The 27,044-nt window shown below is 39.6% G+C and overlaps 1 protein-coding gene across 1 annotated transcript; it reads right to left on the bottom strand.

Annotated features, from left to right (window-relative positions):
- Nucleotides 1–11: 11 nt before the first annotated feature.
- LOC125237301 (proton-coupled amino acid transporter-like protein pathetic) lies at nt 12–15,986 on the bottom strand. The gene is made up of 5 exons (XM_048144291.1): nt 15,858–15,986; nt 13,271–13,401; nt 8,724–8,851; nt 808–1,005; nt 12–28 (listed from the first exon to the last, which is right to left on the bottom strand). Exons 1-5 carry the CDS (start codon nt 15,984–15,986, stop codon nt 12–14), a joined length of 603 nt encoding a protein of 200 aa, XP_048000248.1.
- Between the last annotated feature and the right edge of the window lie 11,058 nt (nt 15,987–27,044).

The raw sequence follows: 27,044 nt of genomic DNA on the forward strand, positions 1-27,044 counted from the left end.
AGAATGGGCAACTATGGCGGTGGAACGACTGGAAAGGGTAAGGGAATGAATGAATGAACTAAAAATCAGTTCAATAGTCAATTGATTGTCTTTAAATATTGTGCAAAAGTCGCCTGTAGGTTTAAAGGACTACCTGGTAAATGTTATATCTGAAGAATGAAACGAACGAAATATAATTATAAGATGTAATGTTTTGAAAAGAAGTGGCCCGCCGATTTTCTTGCCGGTCCCATAGTGGATACCCCCCTCCAACTGAGGGGGACTGAAATCTTCTCGAGGTGGTAGCCAGTTACTAAAATTAATCAGTTACCTAGAGATTTGCCATAATATTGGTTAAAATGAAGTTATGTGTGAAGTTGAGTGATAGGATCAGAAATAGCGTGATAAGAGAGAAGTGTGGAGTGGATGTTGATGTGGTGACAAAGATTGAGATGGGTATGTTAAGGTGGTTCGGGCATGTAGAGGATGGATGAGAGGAGAGTAACGAAGAAAGTATATGAAAAAAGAGTGGAAGGGTCAGTTGGAAGTGGAAGACCTAGGCGAACTTTTCTTGTTCAAATCGGGGAAATATTGCAAAAAGGCCAGGTCAGAAGTACTCGAAACCGACGAGCGTGTATGAGAAACGTTATGAAAGTGTGTGAAGCGAAAGTGATTTGTCAGGATCGTAGTAAATGGAAATCCGTGATCACTGCCTACCCCTCTGGGAAACAGGCGTGATTGTATGTATGTATGTATGTATGTATTGGTTAAAATCTTTCGGGCTATTCAGGCCCACGGTGTGTATATGAATTGTGGATTTGCACTCACCGAGAAACATGACGAACGGGAACTTCTTGGGGTCCTTCATGTTGTTCTCGACAGGTATGGCCACGCCCGCGGTCGACATGCTGAATACGGCCATCCCCGTGTACTTGATCACGGCTTCGAAGTTATGCGCGGGGACCATACCCGTGAACCCGGGGTTGTTCTTTATTGCGTAGTGGACGGCTGTGGCTAAACACAACGCTGGAAAAAATATTAGGGCAAGTTTTAGGGTTCCGTAGTCAACTAGGAACCCCTATAGTTTCGCCATGTCCGTCCGTCAGTCCGTCCGCGGATAATCTCAGTGACCGTTAGGACTAGAAAGCTGAAATTTGGTACCAATATGTATATCTGTCGCAGGGAAACGGCCAAAACAGAGATTTGATCAAATCTCTAAGGGATTTGATCAAATCACGCAGGATGTCAAAATAACGAATCCATTTCATCATTTCTTTAGAAAATTTCAGTCATTTGACTAAATCCCTGACTATGTTTAGTGAAATCACAAAATCAACCAATAGACACGCCACGTTTTCTCATTTCACTAGATTTGTTTAGGGATTTGATAAAATCCCTGAACCGCGTCAGTAACTTGACGAAACGAGCTTATAAAGTCAACTAGTTTTATCATTTCGCTAAACAAGTTCAGTGAAAAGACGACATATTTTAATAAATGTGAAAATAATTTAAAATGAAACTTTTTTAGCTTTATTTCTTCACTTTTTAAATTTTTTTTCTTATTTATAGAAAAAAAAACTCTTAAAAACGGATTCAATTTTATTATTTCGCTAATCTACATAAGGATTCAATCAAATCGAGTAACAAAGGAAAGAGTCTCATAAATTTAACTGTATTAGATTCTTGGCTTTGTCATTTCACGAAACCAGTTCAGACATTTGATCAAATCACCAGTTGAGACTTTATCATTTCCCTAAATTTGTTTAGGGAAATGTTAAAACTAATTGACTTTTTGAGTTCGTTTCATCAACTCACTGTCGTGGTTCAGGGGTTTTATCAAATCCCTAAACAAATTTAGTGAAATGACAAAACGTGGCGTGTCTATTAGCCGATTTTGTGATCTCAGCAGAGTCAGGGATTTAGTCAAATAACTGAAACTTTCTATAGAAATGATGAAATAGATTCGTCATTTAGACATCCTGCGTGATTTGATCAAATCCCTTAGAGATTTGATCAAATCCTTAGAGATTTGATCAAATCTCTGTTTTGGCCATTTCCCTGCGACATATCAATCACGCCGACAAAGTGGTAAAATAAAAATTCCAACCACAACGTGTGATATATATTGTTGGATAGGTATTTAAAAATTAATAAGGGTTTACTAAAATCGTTTTTTTGATAATATTAATATTTTCGGAAGTAATCGCTCCTAAAGGAAAAAAGTGTGTCCCCCTCTAACTTTTGAACCATATGTTTAAAAAATATTTTAAAAAATCACAAAAGTAGAACTTTACAAAGACTTTCTAGAAAAATTGTTGTGAACTTGATAGGTTCAGTAGTTTTTGAAAAAAAATACGGAAAACTACGGAACCCTAGACTGAGCGTGGCCCGACACGTTCTTGGCCGGTTTTTTTCTAAGGTAGGTAAATTTTATGTTTTTCCTACTCAGAATCACGGGCCCTTTCGATCCAGGAGACAAAAAATGGTCCCAAAATTTTCTATTATTTTGCACACTTTCCACTTTGTAACCGCTTGCACAGTGTTTGAAAAATGGTAACGAAGAGGAAATATAAAATTTGGGACGCTTTTTTTACCTAGTAGGATCGAAAAGGCTCGTGATTCTGAGTAAGAAAAACTTTAAATTTACCTATTTTGGAACATATTGCGGTTTTTGAACGTGCTTGCATTAAGTTGGTAACATTGGTAAGACGCCACTACTTTAAATGACAGACGACGCGTTTCGTTCCATTTCACGTTCTGTTTACACGACTCATTATGAGCCACTTTTTAGGGTTCCGTAGTCAACTAGGAACCCTTATAGTTTCGCCATGTCTGTCTGTCCGTCCGTCCGTCCGTCCGTCCGCGGATAATCTCAGTAACCGTAAGCAGTAGAAAGCTGAAATTTGGTACAAATATGTATATCAATCACGCCAACAAAGTGCAAAAATAAAAAATGGAAAAAAATGTTTAATTAGGGTACCCCCCCTACATGTAAAGTGGGGGCTGATATTTTTTTTCATTCCAACCCCAACGTGTGATATATTGTTGGATAGGTATTTAAAAATGAAAAGGGTTTACTAAGGTCGTTTTTTGATAATATTAATATTTTCGGAAATAATCGCTCCTAAAGGAAAAAAAAGTGCGTCCCCCCCCCTCTAACTTTTGAACCATATGTTTAAAAAATATGAAAAAAATCACAAAAGTAGAACTTTATAAATACTTTCTAGGAAAATTGTTTTGAACTTGATAGGTTCAGTGGTTTTTGAGAAAAATACGGAAAACTACGGAACCCTACACTGAGCGTGGCCCGACACGCTCTTGGCCGGTTTTTTCAAAGTACAAACCATTTTATAAATTATGCTTAGTATGACTAAAGTAAACAATTACATATGAAATATCAATGTTTTAAACATTAATCATCACTTAATAGTATGTTTATAGTTTTATTCCATCTTAGTAAAATAGACTAATATTAAAACAGCTCGCTATGTAGTCGTAAAATGGAACGCATACTTTTTACGCACGAGTGCATTTTACATACAACTTCTCGCACGCTAATCAGCCAAAAAACGGGCACTTTTTGAGCAACTGTATTAAAAAAATAGTTCCGTAGGTCCTTCCGTCACCAGCACATCGCACCCTCGTTGAGCTCTGGCAGCCTTACTCACCGGCAGGATCACAACACTATGAGTAGGGTCTAGTGTTATTTGGCTGCGGTCTTCTGTAATGTGGAGGTACTTCCCCAGTTGGACTCTGCTCTAGATTCGAGCGAGATGATATCCGCTTGTGCTGTGCCCTACCACACAAAGCGGAATATCATTCGCCATGTCCTACCACCTACAAGATTTTTTGTGTGGTAGGCGTTACAAGGTTAATATCATTGTTTCTTACCTACTACGCCATTTGCAACCATCGAAAATGGCGCCAAGTATTTAATTTGAGTAATTAAACAGATGACAATAAATGGGATTATCATAGCAGCAATATAAACTCGTAAATTTGGCATCCCTGAAAAAAAAAAAGTAAGTATATTATAACAATATTATTTTAGTAACTATTACATGTACATACATAATCATGCCTGTATCATGTCTGGTGGGCTGAGCACATGAACTACTAGTTCAGTTTCAGTGCCACTCTTGGCAAAAAGGGGTTGAAAGAAATCTAAATTGTAACATTGCACTTTTATTAACTACTAGCTCTTGCCTGCGGCATCGCTCGCGTTAGAAAGAGACAAAAAGTAGCCTATGTCACTCTCCATCACTTAAAATATCACGTCAATTTGTCGCTCCGTTTTGCCATGAAAGTCGGACAAACAAACAAACACACACACTTTCCCATTTATAATATTAATTAATTAATTAATCCATACTAATATTATAAATGGGAAAGTGTGTGTGTCTGTTTGTTTTTCCGACTTTTACGGCAAAACGGAGCGACGAATTGACATGATTTTTTTAAACTGGAGATAGTAGATGGAATGAAAAGTGACATAGGCTACTTTTTGTTTCTTTGTAACCCCCCACTTATCTAAAATGTGGGGGGGGGGGGGGGGGGGGTTGTATGAAGCATTCCGCAGTTTTCTAATTTAATGCGGGCGAAGCGGCAGGCAGGGGCAATTGTAACTAATCCGTTTTTAGGGTTCCGTAGTCAACTAGGAACCCTTATAGTTTCGCCATGTCTGTCTGTCCGTCCGTCCGTCCGTCCGTCCGTCCGCGGATAATCTCAGTAACCGTAAGTACTAGAAAGTTGAAATTTGGTACCAATATGTATATCAATCACGCCAACAAAGTGCAAAAATAAAAAATGGAAAAAAATGTTTTCTTAGGGTACCCCTCCTACATGTAAAGTGGGGGCTGATTTTTTTTTTCATTCCAACCCTAACGTGTGATATATTGTTGGATAGGTATTTAAAAATGAATAAGGGTTTACTAAGATCGTTTTTTGATAATATGAATATTTTCGGAAATAATCGCTCCTACAGGAAAAAAAAGTGCGTCCCCCCCCTCTAACTTTTGAACCATAAGTTTAAAAAATATGAAAAAAATCACAAAAGTAGAACTTTATAAAGACTTTCTAGGAAAATTATTTTGAACTTGATAGGTTCAGTAGTTTTTGAGAAAATTACGGAAAACTACGGAACCCTACACTGAGCGTGGCCCGACACGCTCTTGGCCGGTTTTTTTTCCAATATTACACTACCTATGATGTTGAGTTCTACATGTATCCACTGAACACGGCTACCATGTACACGGTGGCTATTAAATAAGTGTATTCCCGTCACCAGTGAGTTTTTGCGGATCAGAATAGGCCCCCTGAGTAGTTTTTTTTTCGCTCCAACTATTGGAAGCGTTAAAAAAGTCATAATTGGGTAGTTCTATCATTTCGTGCAAATCATATGTTTGTTGATATAAAACATATACTAACTCCTAAATTCATTTCAAATATTTTTTATATGTTGCGTAAGGTTCATAGGTATACTTTGCATCTAAAATGAATTATATTATTGCAATATAAAATATATAAATAAAATATAAACATGCTAAAACTTCATTACCATTACCAGTTAGAACCTAGATTTATAGATTCGAGAGCAAATTACATAACTATTACATGTACTGCTTTAATTTAACCTCTTAATTTAGATGAAGTACTTATAAGGGAAAAAAAGTTTGGTGGTTTATACAGTATTAACATTGATATTTATATCCACCGCTTCAAAATATTTTTGTACAAAAAATAAATTCATTACCATAAGTTTAATTTGCAACAATGGAATTGGCCAGTAGGCATTGCAAGTGTTATTCTATACGACGTTCGCTCTGACCGCGATCACCACGTCAGTCGGCTAGTAAACAGTGAACAGGACGGACGTGTGCCATTTTTTTATAAAAAAATACATCGCGCCGGAGATTTGGATTTGGTACGTTTTTTCTTCATTACCATTTGCACTGTTTTGCTATTTAATTGTTACGTGTTTTATTGAACTATGAATATTTAAATAATGAATATTCTATTCGAAAGCTTAGTGAATAAATATACCTAGAATAGCATTTGCTTTTAAAGAGTTAATCGACAAAAGGTAAAGAAAACTCATTACCATTCTTTTCATTACCGTAATTTACTGTTTACTATAAAGAGAATGGTAATGAACATAAAACGGTGGTAATGAATTGCAGTATTAAATTCATTACCATCATTGTATGTTAATTACCATTCTCGTTTATTAGCATGCTCCTGACTATTGAAAGTAACAAGTAAATATTCAAAACTACGTTTTCAGTAGGTATATTTAAAATAGAACATGTTATTATTAATTACTGTTTCTCTTTTTTGTGTTTTTGGCTTTTTTATTTGACACTTCATTACCATCATCGCATTTTCATTCCCATAAATATCTATCATCATTACCATATTCTATACTTCATTACCATTTCTTTTGGAAAAAATCTTCTGTTCATAAATCGGTAATTTTGCGTATAATAGAAAATGCATTATTGATAAATGTTTCTTTTTCATAGTTCTTACCATTACCACACAAAAAAATGGAAATTAAAAAATTCTCCTAAATTTTGCCGATTTGCACGAAATGATAGAACTACCCAATTGCGTTAGATTCAATGACCGAGCGTAAAAGTTAATTCACGAATCAGGTTTAGAGTGAAGTTGCCTGCGAGTGTTTTTACATGAAAAGATAACCCCATAATTTTTATTATCTTATTTGCGACAGTTTTCCTACGCAAATCAATGTTCTACGTTTAAATCTCACAAACAACTTAATCCGCATGTCCGCTTAGCACCCATAGTACAAGCTTTGCTTAGTTTGGGGCTAAGTTGATCTGTGTAAGGTATCCCCAATATTTATTTATTTTATTTATTTAAATTAAGGAAAGGGCTTGTTAACACCAGAAAAATGCATGTTTGCATAGTTTAAGTAGCATTATTTTGCATAAAACCACCGTGACTCAGGGGACCGTAACCATCGCAATAACAGGCCCCGTAGCCGAATGGCATTTCTCCGACGCGAAACGAAAGCGATACGCCGCTGGCTCTGTCGCGCCAATACGCAAGCGCGATAGAGATAGATATCTACTAGCGCTTCGTTTCGTGAGCGTTTCGTGAGCGATTGTGCCATTCGGCTAGCCACCCAGGCAAGAAAAAGTTGATTCACCCAAATACGTCTGGAATATTGTTGTAAAAATTTTGATTGACATGGAAATTGGAGATGCTATTTTTTTTAACCCCCGACGCAAAAACGACGGGGTGTAATAAGTTTGACGTGGCTGTCTGTGTGTGTGTCTGTATGTCTGTCTGTCTGCCTGTCTGTCTGTCTGTGTGCGTGTCTGTCAGTGGCATCGTAGCTCCCGAACGGATGAACCGATTTAGATTTAGTTTTTTTTTGACTGAAAGCCGAGTTAGTCGGGAGTGTTCTTAGCCATGTTTCATGAAAATCGGTCTACTATGTCGCGGTCGGGGGTTTTTTCAAAATTTTAATTTTGTGGTTAGGTTATGTAAAAACTTGACTTGGTTTGATGCGTATTTACCAATTTGTACACATTTCTTTGACGACCGGTCTGGCGCAGTCGGTAGTGACCCTGCCTGCTGCGCCGCGGTCCCGGGTTCGAATCCCGGTAAGGGCATTTATTTGTGTGATGAGCACAGATATTTGTTCCTGAGTCATGGATGTTTTCTATGTATGTAAGTGTTTATATATTATAAAAAAAAACTAAACTATATATTATAAAAAAATTAAAACTATTGTTAAACGTAAGTTCTTTTAATAACATAATTATAATTACTTTAGGTTTATGTTTATGTTGTATGCAGTTTAATTTTCTTGTATTACGTTACGTTATGTTGTTTTCTTATATTCATTTAGTGAACTTTATTTGGTTTACAATTATGAACCTCCAGATCTCTTGTTATTGTTTTTCTTTTTTTGCAGTACATTTTTGTATTGCCAATATGTAATGATATGTAATGTGTTTATGTGACTGTTTGGTTTCTGAATAAACTAAAAAAAAAAAAAAAAAATATCGTTGTCTGAGTACCTGCAACACAAGCCTTCTTGAGCTTACCGTGGAACTCAGTCAATCTGTGTAAGAATGTCCTATAATATTTATTATTTATTTATTTATATTTATTTCTCATATTGAGTACGATGGAATCTGACAGCCCCATGACAATGTGTGTGTGACAGCACCCCGTCGTTTTTAACCCCCGACGCAAAAACGACGGTCTGTCTGTCTGTTTGTCTGTCTGTCTGTCTGTCTGTCTGTCTGTCTGTCTGTGTATGTCTGTCTGTGGCATCGTAGCTCCCGAACGGATGAACCGATTTCGATTTAGGCCTGATTTAGACGGCGTGCGAACTCACATGCGATTTTAGTTACATTGCGCGCTGTTCAGGTTACATACAATTTGATACATCCATCATATACAATGTAATAAAACTCTTATGCGAGTTCTCGTACCTTATAATTGGGCCCTTAGTTTTTTTATATTGCGGTATTTGATGGCTGTGAAAAATTGTATATACCCTCAACAGCCCGCAATGTAACTAAACTCGCATGCGAGTTCGTACACCGTCTAAATCAGGCCTTAGTCGGGAGTGAGTGTTCTTAGCCACGTTTCATAAAAATCGGTCTATTAAGTCGCGGTCGGGGGTTTTTTCAAAATTTTAATTTTTTGGTTAGGTTATTGCATCGGGGGGGGGGGGGGGGGGGGGGGGGGGGGTAAAAACCAACCATTTTGACCCTCGATAGAGCTTCTTGGGAGGCCCTCTACCAACTGCTTGATAGTTTTAGCCACCATCAGCTGATACGCTGCACAGGCTCCAAACAGGTCCAAACATGTTATGAGGTCGACGTAGAGTCTGAAATAATAAATTTTTTGTTATCATTATTTCTACGTTAGCACACAGTATAATAAAGAGTACTATTGTGTTATGTTATGCCCACTCCCGGTCCCCACTGAAAGCGCCGCCCACCCGTCTCGGTTACCTCACAGTTATAGTCGTTCAGTTTCTCTAAGGCAGAAAAGCCATAAAACTGGTTACAATTGCATTATTATTTGCGAAAGGTATGAAAGGTAAATTGTAAATTATGTAGCATGTAATAGTACATTACATCAGAGGCCGGGAAAATGAGGATTTCCGGCCAAGTGGGTATATACCATTTTCACGCGAATCCGTTTTCACGCCGAGGCATGTATAGTGCTTTTCTCAAACATACAATGAAATAAAAAAAAATGCTCTAAAGGACAATATTTTATTTATTAAGTGACAAAATACAAATACACTCAAACGTCAAGTGTGACAAGTATCCAGGTCACACAAAAATTAAAAAAAAAGTGACATGACAGTACTGACAGCTTACTTAAAAAAGTTACTTTGCAGGCCTAGGCCTAAAAAATAATATGAAATCCCTTTACAGTCCTCTCGGGTTGTTGCGCCCAAAAAGCGATACTTCCCAGCCCATTTTAAGGAACGTAAAGACAATATTTCATTGCACGTTTGAGAAAAGTCTTTGTTTTAATACTGTAAGCTTGTATGTTGTATGAATAAATAAATATGAATGAAGTTGTAATGGTAGGGATTTACAACAAATAGAATTATACACTAAATTGTGTCATGATCAATTGCGGGAAATTGATTTTCCTTCTGAATTGAGTCAATGTGTCATTCAGCGGATCAAATGTGTGATTCAGACTCGCATAGGCAGGTAATAAACGAATTGTATCTAAACACAACTCAGATAATGATACGTGCCGCGACCTTGACCTACAGAGGCGGGGTAAACAAAAAGAGGAAAAACAAACAGAGCGTGTCGGACCACGAGGCGGGGTAAACAAAAAGAGGAAAAAAGGTAGTGACAGGCTGGAACCTCCATGTTAGTGAGGCGCATAGGGAAGCTCTCTCTAAGAAAGACTATAAGAAATGAGGATCTGTGGAGTATGTGCCGACAACCTCTGATCGCCCAGAAGTGGCTCTGCGGAAATGGAGATGGATCGGTCATACCCTTCGAAGAGGAGCTACCAACAGCGCCAGTATCGCGTTTGAGTGGCGGCCTCAAGGAGGAAAGAGGGGCCCTTGCAAGCCCTTGGAGCAATGTCAGATTGAACATTGGTCATTAATTTTGGAATCAGCACCCCCTAAAACCTATTTTACGACACCCATGACGACTTTTGTGTCAAAGTGACAGTCAGCAATGTCAGATTCCCAATTGGTCATTAATTTTGGAATCAGCACCACCTAAAACCTATTTTACGACACCCATGACGACTTTTGTGTCAGAGTGACAGTCAGCAATGTCAGATTGAACATTGGTCATTAATTTGAAATGAAATGAAAATAATTTTGAATGAAATGAATTTTGGAATCAGCACCACCTAAAACCTATTTTACGACACCCATGACGACTTTTGTGTCAGAGTGACAGTCAGCAGTCAGATTGAACATTGGTCATTAATTTTGGAATCAGTATCCCCTAAAACCTATTTTACGACACCCATGACGACTTTTGTGTCAAAGTGACAGTCAGCAATTTCAGATTCCAAATTGGTTATTAATTTTGGAATCAGCACCCCCTAAAACCTATTTTACGACACCCACGACGACTTTTGTGTCAAAGTGACAGTCAGCAATGTCAGATTCCAAATTGGTCATTAATTTTGGAATCAGCACCACCTAAAACCTATTTTACGACACCCTTGACGACTTTTGTGTCAGAGTGACAGTCAACAACGTCAGATTGAACATTCGTCATTAATTTTGGAATCAGCACCCCCTAAAACCTATTTCACGACACCCATGACGACTCTTGTGTCAAAGTGACAGTCAGCAATTTCAGATTCCAAATTGGTCATTAATTTTGGAATCAGCACCCCCTAAAACCTATTTTACGACATCCATGACGACTTTTGTGTCAAAGTGACAGTCAGCAATGTCAGATTCCAAATTGGTCATTAATTTTGGAATCAGCACCACCTAAAACCTATTTTACGACACCCATGACGACTTTTGTGTCAGAGTGACAGTCAGCAATGTCAGATTGAACATTGGTCATTCATTTTGGAATCAGCACCTCCTAAAACCTATTTTACGACACCCATGACGACTTTTGTGTCAAAGTGACAGTCAGCAATGTCAGATTCCAAATTGGTCATTAATTTTGGAATCAGCACCACCTAAAACCTATTTTACGACACCCATGACGACTTTTGTGTCAAAGTGACAGTCAGCAATGTCAGATTCCAAATTGGTCATTAATTTTGGAATCAGCACCCCCTAAATAGTACATTACATCAGAGACCGGGAAAATGAGGATTTCCGGCCAAGTGGGTATATACGGCCGAGCGAGCGTGCGAGCGAGGCCGGATAGGGATACGAGGCCGGGAATCCGTTTTCACGCCGAGGCATGTATAGTGCTTTTCTCAAACATACAATGAAATTAAAAAAAAATGCTCTAAAGGACAATATTTTATAAAAAAAAGTTACTTTGCAGGCCTAGGCCTAAAAAATAATATGAAATCCCTTTACCGTCCTCTCGAGTTGTTGCGCCCAAAAAGCGATACTTCCCAGCCCATTTTAAGGAACGTAAAGACAATATTTCATTGCATGTTTGAGAAATGGTAATTTACCGTTTCACTTGATTACATTACAAGTAATCTGACACCCAGTAGTGGATTACAAAGTAAAATCAAGTAATCGTGTAATCCGGAATCGATTACGATTTGCCCATCTCTGCTTGATATGATATGTTTTAAAATGTCAAATATTAATATCAGCGCCATCTAGCTGAGCGTACCCCTAAGGTGTAATGCCATCTAGGCCACCGTACCTTTTTCTGTATAGTACTGAGGTACGTTTTTTTATCTTCCTTTTCACCTTATTACAATGCAATAAAGTGTAATACGGTGAAAAAGTGGTTACATCTCTTTGTAGTCGACTGTATACCTACTAATGTATGTGTAATTGCTACACGATATTTAGGTATAGGGTCCCGTTCGTTTTTCGTCACGTTCCTTTTGTCCGATTCTACTTTCGTCAGCAATTCTTCATTCGTCAAGTTAGTCAGCAGTCATTTTCGTCACTGACCATATAATGAGTTGTTGGCATTTTTCTTATTTCGACTCAATCGTTTTTCGTCATTTCGTATTTGGTCATATTCTAAGTTGGCACGGAACTAAGACTATGATAAAAAACGAAAAACATAGATTTAACAGCGAACAAGCCGAAAGAATAATATGACGAGTAAAGAACGAGACGGATTAAGATAAAGATGACCAACAAATTTGACCGTAGACCGACGATCGTGACGAATAAAGAATGGCTGACGAAAACAGAATCGGACAAATATAGGAACGTGACGAAAGACGAACGATACGACCCAAGAGTTATACCGATGGTTTCAATATATAAAAAAACTGAGACTAAAAAGTTCCCAAGTGTAAGGTCTATTTATATCACATCTCGGACACTGGCGATCAAATATATGAAAGAGGCGCGTTCCTAACACACATTTTAAGCTCGTGTAGGTGAACGCGTACCATGCTTGTATGAGTGAAATATGACAGGTCGACTAATTAAATAATTAATTTTTTTTTTTTTTTTTTTTTATGGGATAGGAGGCAAACGAGCAGACAGGTCGCCTGATGGTAAGCGATCACCGCCGCCCATGGACACCCGAAACACCAGAGGTGTTGGAGGTGCGTTGCCGGCCTTTAAGATGGGTGTACGCTCTTTTCTTGAAGATTTGAAGGTCGTATCGGTCCGGAAATACCGCAGGCGACAATTCATTCCACAGTTTAGCTGTGCGGGGCAGGAAGTTTCTGGAGAAACGCACAGTTGAGAACTGCCAGCCATCTAGATTAATTAAACTACGGTTGTACTCACGTTATTATATCGCTATTGCTGCGACATGTTTCCGGCCAATTCGGAGGCCCCTCTTCAGGCATATAGGAGTTCACGCGACGGTTAAACTCACAGACAGGTCGACTGTTCGTGTTTTTGACAGGCGGTAACTGTGAGGTAACCGAGAGGGGTTGGGCGGCGCTATCAGCGGGGAGCGGGAGTGGCCATACTGTGCGATAGTACTATTTCTTATACTGTGATTTATATCGTGGGGGCATGCGTCGTGCACTAAGGCCTTAAGGGCCACTTGCATCAACGAAAATGGTGGGTTAACCCACGGGTTAACCCACCATTTTATATGGAATTTGACAGTTGACAGCCTATATACTAACCCTGAGTTAATTGGTTGGTGTAAGTGGACCTTAGTGGGTTAACACTAACCTGAAGCAAAAAGAACATCTTGCGATCTTGGGGTTGGGGAATAGAGCGCAAGAAGCTTCTGCAATGTCAGGGTATGTCATTGAAGCTACATGGCATCGACGGCACAACCTTTGGCCGCACATTGCTAAAGTCTGAAATTAATTCATCATTATTATATTGAATATGTTTTTCATAACACTCGCTCGTAAAAGATGTTATTACATGTCTGCACATACGTAAGCTGTTTTACCGCCCTAGGGCGGTAAAGTGAATACCAGGGGCCCGTTTCTCGAAAGGTACAAGCCTTGTATTACAAGTGCGCGAACTGTCAAATCGTATGGGTTGTCATGGAAACACACTTGTAATACAAGACTTGTACCTTTCGAGAAACAGGCCCCTGGTTGGGCCTTCCACGACCTGTCAAAAATTACAAGATGGCGGACGAATGTTCGAAATGTCAGCGTAGGTATTTCAATTAGGGATGTACCGACTATTGATTTGGCCGACTAGGCCGACTACCGACTAGTCGGCGCTTGGGTGGCCGATTAGTCGGCCGACTAGTCGGCTAGTCGGCCAGACCATAATTTTCGAGTAATTTATCAAAGTTTTTGAATTACATTGGTCCTTTGTTGGCGCTTTTCATTATTTTTTAAAGGTTCAAAGGTCAATGAGAATATTGATATACAATTTCCATTTTTAACAAACGGTTTGGCTTAAGTGGGTAGGAATCCTGCCTATGAAACCGATAGTCCTTGGTAGGACATTTCTTTCTGTGATTACCGCAGTCTTTTCTTTTGACTAACAATATAACAAATAGGTTCATAATACAACAATATCAGCTGTTAATTTATGTTTGTACTATTTTTCTATCACTTATAATGTACCGACTAATCGGCCTTTTTTTGCCGACTAGTCGCCGACTAATCGCCGACTACAAAAGTGGCCGGATAGTCGGCTTTCCCGATTAGTCGGCGACTAGTCGGTACATCCCTAATTTCAATACATTTAGTTTAAAATTTGGCTATTACTTCGCGAATGTGATGAAAAATATTGTAAAATATCACGAGCTGCTGAAAGATTGCACACTTGAGTTATTAAAGAACTCCTCCTTCAGAGCCGGGCTTCGAACAGCCTCTCGTTCGTAATCCTACAATTTCCGCCCTTAACCCTTCGTATGCTTAGACACGGATTCGTGCGTGGGAATTTTAATCTATTATTTTAAATGTCAAGGTCGTATTTTCAATGGTCAAAATTGACAGGCCGCATACGAGGGGTTAATACACAATGTACAATCAAATTCATAAATATGCGTACATTTTTTCACCTTATTGCAACGAGTTATAATAAAAAAAAAAGTTAAGGTAAAGAAATGTACACATATTTACAAACTCGACTGTACTATTGTAAACCATTGTTCTAGTCTGTAGCTAATGTTTATATATACATACATACATAAAATCACGCCTGTTTCCCAGAGGGGTAGGCAGAGATCACGGATTTCCATTTACTACGATCCTGACAAATCACTTTCGCTTCACACACTTTCATAACGTTTCTCGTACACGCTCGTCGGTTTCGAGTACTTCTGACCAGCGTGCGTAGCCGAATGGCATTTCTCCGACGCCAAACGAAAACGAAACGCCGCGCCAGTTAGTCTGGCTCTGTCGCGCCAATACGCACGAGCGATAGAGATAGATATCTACTAGCGTTTCGTTTCGTGAGCGTTTCGTGAGCGTTTGTGCCATTCGGCTACGCATTCTGGCCTTTTTGCAATATTTCCCCGATTTGAACAAGAAAAGTTCGCCTAGGTCTTCCACTTCCAACTGACCCTTCCACTCTTTAATGTCTAATGTTTAAATTTCTTTAATGTTTTAATGTTTATTAGACACAAAAGCAGCCTGTTAGGCTTGAGTGGACGCTCGGAGCGGAGCGTTTAGCGGGGCGTGTAGCGTCGAGTCAGGGCACTTGTAAGAGCTTCCATTGTTTGGCAAGCACGCCGCACGCCCCGCCCCCCCGCACGCTGAACAGGTGCCGTAGCCGAATGGCACTTCTGCGACGCGAAACGAAAACGAAACGCCGCGAATGGTAGTCTGGCTCTGTTGCGCTGAGCGATAAAGATAGATATCTGGGCCATTTTTAACCGTCGCCTCAAATCTCTCAAGAAGGACGGTTCTCAAGTCGTCTGTATGTTTTTTTTTAATCAAAGTTCACCCAACTTTTTTTTGGATTTGGAAATTTTTATGAGGTTTCCAGTGAGAATCGCGAGCTCTTTCGATCCTAATAGGAGAAAAAAAGTGTCCCAAGGTTTTCTTCCCGTTCCGTTACCATTTTTTCATACATTTTGTATGGCGGTAACGGAATGGAAGGTTTGAAATATGTATGGAAATTTTGGCATATCTTTTTTCCTATCAGGATCGAAAGACCTCGCGATTCTGAGTACCTATGGAAAGCGTAAAAAATACCCATGTTACAAAAAAGTGGGGTGGACAACTTTGAAAAAAATGGCCCATTTACGAGCGTTTCCTTTTGTAAGCGTTTGTGCCATTCGGCTACGCACCCTGTGCACTCATGCCTTATAACTTCGGACAATACTGAAATGTTTGCTTACGTAAAAACTGTAGCACATAAAGAATCCATAGATCACGTTGAGACACATAGAAGGATACAGTCCGCCCGTCATGTAAGCCACGTGGCCCGCCAGAACGCCGCCGCCGAGCGCGCCTTTCGCCAGGTTCATTACAGAGAACAGGGTCCTGTAACACACTTACACAGTTACACAAGTGCGGCGTGCGGCGAGCATATCAAACAGTTGAAACTCTTAAGCCGGGTCCAGACATGTATCATTTGCCCGATCCGATCACCGTATCCGTATCGCCGACGCGTATCATGATCGCATAATAATATGTGGACGGGTAATGATACGCGTATCATGATACGCGATCTCGATACGCCGTTATGATACGGCCCGACCCATGTCATGTCGGTTTTTGTCCGATCATCAAAGGTGATACAGATACGGACGGGGGTCAGTCTGGACGCCTCACTCGCGACGCTCGGTCGGTTGCACGTGCGCGTCATTTTCGTGTCCTTGCCGTGAAATAAAAACAATGAATTGGAACAATGAAAATGTTATTAAATTTATCGAGGCCTATAAAGAAAAGGTCTAAAAGGTTAGGTCTCTCATCAAAGCTCTTCCTCCAAGTCTGTTTCTGTTTCTAAATAATTCCGTTTGCCACCACCGTCTCTGTTTTGGTTTTGAGATTAGAATATTGTGAATGACAATAAAACAGGCACATGAAATTGCTAAATTCTCGTACACTTCAACCAACTGCGACGACATGTTTGATCAAGAGCAGAAACTGAACTGGGCAATTTGATACGCGATCATGACTATTGTGAAGATACGGATACGGAGCAAATCGGAGGCGTCCACAACTTGATACGGGGCTTGATACAATACGCAGATACGGTACGGTGATCGGATACGGTGATAGGATCGGGCAATACGTGTCCTTAGGCCACGCTACATTGGGTGGACGCACGCTCGCCCGCCCTGCAGCACTTCCCGCCGAACGCTGCACACTAAGCGTCCTCTCAGGCCTTACGCCGTGGCTTGCGTGGGCGACGGTCGCGTGACGGCGATGCGACGCATACGAAATCAAACCTTATCGATATGGAAGTATGAGACGCGACGGCGACCGTCGCCCACGCAAGACACGGCGCTACACTAAGGCCTGAGCTGACGCTCGGTCGGCGACGCGACATGACGTTTTTGGTGTGCGAAGTTTAAAAAAAAGTTTTTTTGTCAAAAATACGCAGTCATCATGCACTTTCAAAACTTCAAATCTATAAATAAAAAACCATAATTTATTGTGCCAAGTTGATATGATTCTAGTAATCTATTAGACGTTATCCTGGCATTTGCCACGGCTCATAAGAGCCTGGGGGACCCTGGACAACTAATCCCAAGATTTGGCGTAGACATTAGTTTTACCAAAGTGGATCGAGTATTATAGAGAGTTACTCTCGACACAAGCTTAGAACTTTTGAATCTCAGTTTTGACAATTTGGCCCATATTGTTAGCTTGATATGTGTTAAAATGTCAAATATTAATATTAGCGCCATCTAGCCGAGCGTCCCCCAAAGGTGTATCGCCATCTAGGTCACCGTACCTTTTTCTGTATGGTTTTGAGGTACGTTTTTTTCTTAGACTTTATCTGTCTATACGGAGTTACATATCGTCAGTACTTTGAAAAAAACTTGTATCTTCTTCTGTCAATGAAAAGAAAAATGTAATAAGTATGTATGGAATGCATATAGACTTACTACGTTTTAACTCAAAGTTGCGACGATATGTCTTGGGTTTTACAAAAGCGAGTGCCATCTGACCTTCCAACCCGAAGGGTAACTAGGCGTCAAGTTACCTGGTAGGTAACTTGACAAAATGCTGAGGGGAGACCTTTTGAGTGACGTTAATATTATTTATTTATTTCTTTCTTTCTTTCTCTCTTTCTCTCTTTCTCTCTTTCTCTCTTTCTCTCTCTCTCTCTCTCTTTCTCTATTTCTCTCTCTCTGTCTCTCTCTCTCTCTCTCTCTCTGTCTCTCTCTCTCTCTTTTCTCTTCTCTCTCTCTCTCTCTCTCTCTCTCTCTCTGGATTGACCAACAAGCCCAAATAAAGGTTGATACATACCCGTCGCCGCCGAGGCCCAAATCGAGATCTTCTTCGGCCATCCGTCCTTATGCCATTAATACAGTTAGAAGGCACGCAGACATGTGATCTATCTCGCGCCCCTCAAACGACTTCGGACTAAGCTCGATGCACGCGGTTCGAAGCAATCCCTATGCCATTTTATATGGAACTTGACTTTAACCCTGGGGTTAGCCTACTGAGATAGAATATCCGTCCTTATGCTTTACAGTTAACCCTAAATAAAATAATAAATAAATAAATATTATAGGACATTTTTACACAGATTGACCGAGGCCCACCGTAAGCTCAAGAAGGCTTGTGTTGTGGGTACTCAGACAACGATATATATAATATATAAATACTTATATACGTAGAAAACATCCATGACTCAGGAACAAATATCTGTGCTCATCACACAAATAAATGCCCTTACCGGGATTCGAACCCGGGACCGCGGCGTAGCAGGCAGGGTCACTACCAGTGCGCCAGACCGGTCGTCAAAACCCTGAGTTGAGTGGTTGGTGCAAGTGGGCCTAAGATAATTTACTCCCCGTGTGGTGATGGGTTAAGAATTTTTCCCCTCACTAGCTCAGAAACACGTGTTTTGTCCTTTAATACCAGCGGGAAAAAACGCATTTTATCCACTAGTGGGTAAAGTAATTTGACCTTGAATAAAGTCAAATTAACTGCGTTAAAATTGATAAAAGTAGGTGAATCTAGTAATAAAGATGATTTACCACCTGTGGAACTACTGGAAGCAGTGATAAACGCATTTTTTGCATTGTAGTTTCCTCGCTATAGTGAGGGGAAAAGTTTTGTGTTACACTCGGGTGCAAATGTATTTTACTTCTCGTGTTTTAAAAAACTCGCAAGTTCAGGATTCTATTCTCGGACCACTCGCTTCGCTGGTGGTTCAACTATAGAATCCTTTCACTTGCTCGTTTTTCAATTCCACACTCGGCGTTAAAATACAACTTTGCCCCCTTGTATAACAAATAACTATTAACAGCCTCGAGTAGGAGACAATCTATGGGTTAACACTTTCGCTGACAGTGCTCCGCCTGTCGACGTACTGTCACTGAAAATTACGTATATATACGTCATTTCTGCGCTAGTGGTTCAACGAATGGGTTAAATTGTAGTGTCCTGGCTGCTAGCCGAAATGCATTTCTACGACGCGAAACAAAAACGAAACGCCGCGAAAGGTAGTCTGGCTCTGTCGCGCCAATACGCAAGAGCGATAGAAATATATACGAGCGTTTCGTGAGCGTTTGTGCCATTCAGCTACGCACCCTGGTATAAAGGTGGTATTAGACACAGCGCGGATGGTCTGGCGGTTCCTTTCTCTGCAGCCCTGATCACAGGCAGCTTGAACCCAGTTCCGCTGCTGGCTTTTAGGGTTCCGTACCAACAAGGTACAAGAGGAACCCTTGTGGTGCGACTCTGTATGTCTGTCACATTGCTAAATATCTCGAGAACTACTAATGATATCGATTTGAGATTTGGAATTATAAAAACATATATTGTTAACCTCTACAAAAAAGTGATATTTTTTAATACTCATGTCACGATCATAAATCACTAATACTTAATAATCACTACTAACCTAAGTGAAATGATAAGTAAAATATACTCTGTAAAACAAGTCTGTCAGTAAATAAGAGCAAAGAAAACTATATGCATCCTTTTCTTTAGGGTGCTAGAGAAAAGGATACCTATAGTTTTCTTTGTTCTTATATACTGACAAGAAATACTGGCCCCGTAGCCGAATGGCATTTCTCCGACGCCAAACGAAAGCGATACGCCGCTGGCTCTGTCGCGCCAATACGCAAGCGCGATAGAGATAGATATAATCTACTAGCGCTTCGTTTCGTGAGCGTTTCGTGAGCGATTGTGCCATTCGGCTAGCCACCCTGACAAGAATAAGAATACAAGACAAGAAATTAACTATTGATAACCATTAATCGTTGTTCTAACTTTTCTTTTAATATAATTTAGGAGAAATAAATAAGGTTTATTAGTTATAAATAATAGTTATAAGTTATAAATAATTGTACTTACGAGTCAACAAACTTCCACCACCTTGTCCTACCTAAAAAATAATTAAATATTATGTATAATTTTAGTCATATAGATTCTTGAAGGGTCCGCCTAATCAATTTATCGTATAAAACACTATAAAAATGTTTTGTTATTTGTTTTTTTATCTCCGATGAATATTTACTGGGATAATATGGTTCAAAGTTCCGTCCGCCTCTAACAAGAAAAAATTAAAATATGTGAGTGTGCACGGTAAAACGTCCCACTTTGTCGATTGCTATAAAGCCGCTTTCACAGTTTATTCATATAAAGATACAAGTAGGGGAAACGGGGATAAGATGGGGACGCTAAGGTAACGAAGTATAAAAACAGAGTATTTAAAACATTATCAGTTTTATTTATTAATCAAATATTCATTACTAATCATAGCTTAATTTGGCACAGCTTTGACTTTATTACTTATCATATAAAAATAGAAAAATACAATCATCAAATATGTGCAATACACCATCTTATCCCGCATATGGGATAAGACGGGATACTTAAAAAAGGGACAAGATAGGGACCAAGGGAAAGATGGGGACTAATTCACCTCGCAGAATATGCATACCAAGATATCGTCACTACTTTTAAAAAATCTCGTATCTCACGCTGTTCCTCAAAGTTAAAACGCAGTAAGTCTATATGCATTCCATACATACTTACTACAATTTTCTTTTTATTGACAGACGAAGATACAAGTTTTTTTAAAAGTAGTGACGATATCTTCCATGTCATCGTCGTCGACTCCAGAACAACACCGCTTACACTTTACCCGTTTTCGGACGATTTAAGGTAAGAATTGTTTTTATCATTGTAATTCTCGCCTGGTAACCGACAAAGTGGGAAATTTTACTAAACACACTCACATATATTGGAATCATAACGTTGAAGCGATATCGACGGAGATAATTGTACATAAATTACAGTATAAATTATTCTACGTTAACTTATATGAATTTACATACTATTTAATAATGATTCTTACTTTGATACTAGTTAAAATATCATCCACTTAGACTATTGTATCACACTAAATATTACGTTTTTAACATATTAAATTATTAAGAATAAATATCAACACTTACCATGATGTATTGTATTAATTAAATCATTAAATAATTATTAAAACTTGTAAAACAGTACAAAAATTTTGATATATTTTGATGTAACAATGTTTTTTATAGTGACATTCTTCTGTCACGCGAAACGAAGTTCAAGTGAAAATTATTTTTCTTAATACATTCTATCAAAGAGGTAGAGTTATGTTAGGTTAGATGGACTTTCTGTTTTTTGTAAGGACGTCAAAAAAGTTATCTCTAGCCCGCTGTTTCGCTTCTCCAAGATTCTCTAAGCCACTTTTACTATTGGGTCGTGTTTAAGCTCCAACTTTCCTGTCCGCCTTTCGGAATTTGGCCTTCGCTGGGTATCGAAGCTCTGCGTAGGGCCTCTGGCCCGCAGCTTCGCTTTGTAGACACTTTAGACAGTTTATACCTGAAGAGGGGCCTCCAAATTGGCCCGAAACATGTCGCAGATTCATTAATTATTTGAATATGTCTCACGAAAATCTGCGCTCCAAAACAAGAATAGCTGACGCGGGGGAGAAGACTGCCAGACTAAAGTGGGACTGGGCAGGCCAAGTTTACCGCATGCACCCGGATAGGTGGGCCAGCATAGCCACCAAGTGGATGCCTCAAATTAAGCGCGGACGTGGCAGGCCCAGACGGAGATGGCGGGACGACCTTGACACCTTCATGATTAATTGGCCAGAAATAGCATACCAACGGGAGCTGTGGAAATCAAGGGGAGGTCTTTGCCCAGCAGTGGGACACGACACATAAACGGGCTATTTAAAAAAAAATATTGTTCTGGGTCTGAATTATTGTTCACAGCCTGTCCACAGCTCGGCCTGCGGCCTCGCGTTCTTGGGAGCCCCTTAGGAGGCCACGTGAGCCCCCTCCTACTTCGTGGGGCCTGGGCACTGACCGCGTGAACCATCACGAAGCTGGATCAGGCATAGGAATCCAACTCAGTTCACGTGACGCGATCAGAATTATGTTGTTTACGATTTTAAGATGTATTTACAAGACGAACCCCTCGTGCCGTGACGTTTGCCCGTGTGGTGACGGGTTAAGAATTTCATCACCCCCTTTCTTCCCGTGGGTGTCGTAGAGGGCGACTGTGGGATATGTGGTAAATTGTGGCGTAGGCGAGAGGCTGGCAACCTGTCACTGCAATGTCAGTTTCGTTTTCTTTCAACCCCTTATTTGCCAAGGGTGGCACTGTAACTTTAGCAGTTTCATGTGCTCTGCCTACCCCTTTATGGGAAACAGGCGTGACTGTATGTATGAATGTATGTTACAAGACGAAGAAATTTATTTTTCTACTCCCGAACTGTTATTCGTCATATACAGGGTCGTGCATAGATCTTTAAAACCCTACATAAAAGTATATTCCCCAAAGTCCGCGTCCGCCACCTTTCCGCGCATGCGCGCATTATCGAAAAAACTGAAAGCGCATTGTTTGGCTCTGTAACTACGGCAACTCATTGTTATAACAACACTGCGCGCGTGCGCGGAAAGTTTTTAGCTGCTAAGCTGACAGTGCAAACCTTTGCGTCAAAATACAGGAAATAGTGAGAATTTCACGAAAGTTATTCAAGAAAACTAAGTGCATGGTCGTAGAAAAAGTATTGTATGCAACGGTGTTTAACTGAGTCAAAAAATACTCGTGTCGGATTCGCCTCAGATTGTTACCCACGCCACTCGTCTTTTTTGACCTCCTTTAAACGTCTGTTGAATAAAATACTATAGTGATACAACTTAAATAAAATACGTTAGTGATGATTAATTTCTTTAATAGTACTATATTATTTTTTACATTTTTTTTCTACTCAGCGAAATAACATGATATTCAACTACCTAGTATTTGGGTCTGTCAGAACAATTTTTTCTTCGATTATTATTTTTAATAATCGAAAATATAATTATAATGTTAAGTTCAATCAAGACTTATTATACTACACTAGCTTTTGCCAGCGGCTTCGCTCACGTTAGAAGGAGATAAAAAGTAGCCTATGTCACTCTCCATCCCTTCTACTATCTCCACCTAAAAATTCACGTCGATTCTTCGCTCCGTTTTGCCGTGAAAGACAGACAAACAAATAGACACACACACTTTCGCATTTATAATATTAGTATGGATTATACTAATAACTAAATAATTAATAATCCAACTAATCCAACTAATATTATAAATGGGAAAGTGTGTGTGTCTGTTTGTTTGTCCGTCTTTCACGGCAAAACGGAGCGACGAATTGACGTGATTTTTTAAGTGGAGATAGTTGAAGGGATGGAGAGTGACATAGGCTATTTTTTCTCTCTTTTCTGACCCGGAGCGATGGTCGTGACCGCGCTCGCTCAGCCCCCCCCCCCCCGCTCAATAGGCGAGACGACTAAAAATAGTCATTTGTTTTACAAGGGGGCAAAGTAGTTGTTTAACCGAACGTGCCAATATTGATATCTGAGCAAGCGAAAGATTCCAATATCATAAAGTGGAATCTTGAGCGTTGCGAGGGTATCAAGGCACGAAGGTTAAACAAACTTTGCCACCGAGTGAAACATAATTTTTTTCACCACACCAAGACTATGAAAATATGAAGTGTAAAACATCAAAATAAATAAAAAAAATCAATTTATTTAACGTTTATGATTCAAATTCATCATTTATACGTGAATTCCAACACCCAGCTTTAGATATCAAGTTAAAATTTGTATGAAATTACTTTGCACTCTTGTGGATAAAATGCAATTTTGCTATCTGTTTTCGAATAGCAAAGAAAGCCTTTATCAGTTGGTGTGGTGAAAAACTAATTAGTCCGTCAATTAGATTAACAGAGAAAATTAGACACGTTTTTTTTCTCAGTTTCAGTGCGTTGAAATTTCGCGTGACGTCACGCCGAGGTACAATTTTTACTTAGAAGTGACTTCACAAGCCTCCACTCCGGAACTTTGATGCTCTATATCTTTGTATTTTTTCATTAATTAGAAAAAGCGAAAAATATGTGTTCAGTATTATTGGACGATCTAACTGACGGACTAAACAGAGTGCCATTTTTTATGTAGTCGTCATCCCTATTCCCTAATAAAGGCATTGGCATCTGCGCACCAACAGCCAGTGGTTCAAAAAAATTATAAATTAACTATTGATTCTCTCAATACTGTATCACAGCCATTTTTTCAATACCAGCGTAACTATCATGAGCTCAGAATAATTATGTTACTCGTAAGCGAGAACCGAACGGAAATGTATAGAAAAAGATGACAGCGCTTCAAATAGTTTTGTGTACATTTATTTTAATACCTTAAAATAAAGGCTGTAGTATCAAAAATTACATACAATATACATTTTTAACCGCCGACGCAAAAACGACGTGTCTGTCTGTTTGTGGCATCGTAGCTCCCGAACACATGGACCGATTTCGATTTAGTTTTTTTTGTTTGAAAGCTGAGTTCGTCGCGAGTGTTTTTAGCCATGTTTCATGAAAATCGGTCCACTATGTAGCGGTCGGGGTTTTTTTCAAAATTTTAATTTTGTGGATAGGTTATCCATAAAGTTCTCTGAACTTATGATAGCTACCACTGAATTACATTCATGATATTCACTATGTGCACTACTGGTTCTACCCTATGTTAATCTTACTAAAGATCTGATAACTCCATATAATATTATATCTATAATAAATAAGCCCTTCAGCGGCGGGAATTTGAAGGAATTTTACAGCTCAGCCACGACATTGGTCTAAGCGCGACAGCGGTGAGCGGCGGCCATATATTGGAGCGAGACACAGCGATGGGACTTTTCATTCGCACGTATGGCTGCCGCTCACCGCTGTCGCGCTTAGACCAATGTCGTGGCTGAGCCGTTAGAGGCGGGCCAGACTTACAACAGAATAGTACATTACGATACAAGTGCGAAAAAGAGGAAGTTCGAAACAAGTGACCTGACCTCCAAAACAAGAGTCAAGAGGCATCTTCTGGGCGAGCTCACTCCATCGTAGGCCACGTCTTTGCCTTTGGCCAGTCTGTGGCCAAGAGTAAGCCCATTTATAATTAAAAAAAAATGTGATAAATTAAAACACGACCAAAGGGAGTCGTTTAAATCTACACGAGTGTCACCATATGTACTGAAATAGTACATTACCTACAATATCAAGTGTGAAAAGAGAGGAATTTCCTTTAGCACCACCTGTACCTACTGAAAATTTCAGTACAGATGGTGTTTATTTTACGCACTAGCGCGAAAAGTGGATCATTTCTTGCCAGGTCAAAACTTCGGAGGGCCAAGATGTATTGAAAAACGTCGTACGACACATGTGCGGACAGGAATTTTGTATTTTGTGTCGATTTAATTTTATCACCACTAGTTTCGAACTTCCTTTTTTTCGCCCTTGTATCGTAATGTACTATTACAGTGCTGGCCATATTATGATATCACACACTATTTTGAAGGACCGGTGGCGGGCCCGATACAATCATACAAAAAAAATGTCTTGTAGCTTTGGATTATACTTGTACATGGCGTTAAGTGTCACTTTTGACATAGATTTATGGCTCCAAAGTGACACTTAACGCTAATCTACAAATAATCGATAGCAACAAGGCATCTTTTGTAGCCATCTATGTGTGGTGTTAGTGTATGCGCGTTCTTAGGCGGTCGCATTTTAATGTATGGGACGGTATGATCTTCTTATGTTTAATCTATGATACAATCCCTTCGCAGGCCGGACTTATTCGTAACTTTGCCCACCACTGGCTAAGGAAAAATCTAATCGGGTTTTGCTAACGGACCCTGCCGGCATATTATGCTTCCAATTTTATCACATATCCACGTGGATAAGACATCTGTCACTCTCACACTGACACACTTGCCAAAGCGTGACGGATGCTTTATCCAGCACACCACAGGCCTATCAATTCGCTTACGCTTAAAGACTGCTGAAGTGTGCAAAAGAGAAGCTTTCACGCATATGATCATCCTATGAGTGCAAAAGAGGCAGACTACAAATGAAAAAACGTGACCATTTTTGATGACAGCAGCGGCCGCTAGCGGCCTACTCAATTTAAGTTAACGGATTCATCGTAGTTTTCAGTACAAATAGTTGAATTTAGAGGATACAGTGGGTGATTTCCGTTTCGATTAAGCAGTTAGAAAAGTATAACGCCTGCTGAAATAAAATAGCAATGTTCATTGCCTGCAATGCAGCATTAACATGCAGGCGCTTTTCACAAGAAAGTGATACTTATAGATATATTTATTCAATCCCATATTACTCTTCAACGGCTCTCTGAATTAGTTTGTGTTTCATGCATATGGAAGCACATTGCGAGCACTAACCTTAGGCAGTAATTTCACCCTTGAGTAGGCAGCCATTAGCTAGAACTGGAAGTGCACCCGCCAACCTGACGTCAGAATGGCGGGTGTCATTAATTTCTTAAATATCTCTGGAGTTCAAAGAGCACATTGCTGGAATTTTGGCGCACATTTGGCACATTGCTAGCACTAACTCCTGACGTATACCACACCAGGATTGCTTGATGTACACCCGCCATTCTGACGCTCACGAGATTTGGACAAGTGGCGTACATAAAGAGAGTCCTATAGATTATTGAACATCTTGTAACTTACCTATGTTGAACAAATAATAATCTTTTAATCTTTGAATCCTCTAAATACAACTGTTTGTACTGAAAGGTCCGATTAATCAGTTAACTTAAGTAGGCCGCTAGCGGCCGCTGCCTGTCATCAAAAATGGTTACGTTTTTTCATTTGTAGTCTGCCTCTTTTCCACTTATAGGATGATCATATACGTGATAACTTCTCTTTTGCACGCTTCAGTCTTTAAGCGTAAGCGAAATTATAGGTCTGTGAGCTAGTCTCATCCACCAGCAATTTTCCGGATGTCGTCGACCCAAAGAGTCAACAAACGCAACGCAATTCTTACATGTATAAGACCTTTATTTCGT

The sequence above is a fragment of the Leguminivora glycinivorella genome, chromosome 21 (genome assembly GCF_023078275.1).
Source record: "Leguminivora glycinivorella isolate SPB_JAAS2020 chromosome 21, LegGlyc_1.1, whole genome shotgun sequence".
NCBI lineage: Eukaryota > Metazoa > Arthropoda > Insecta > Lepidoptera > Tortricidae > Leguminivora > Leguminivora glycinivorella.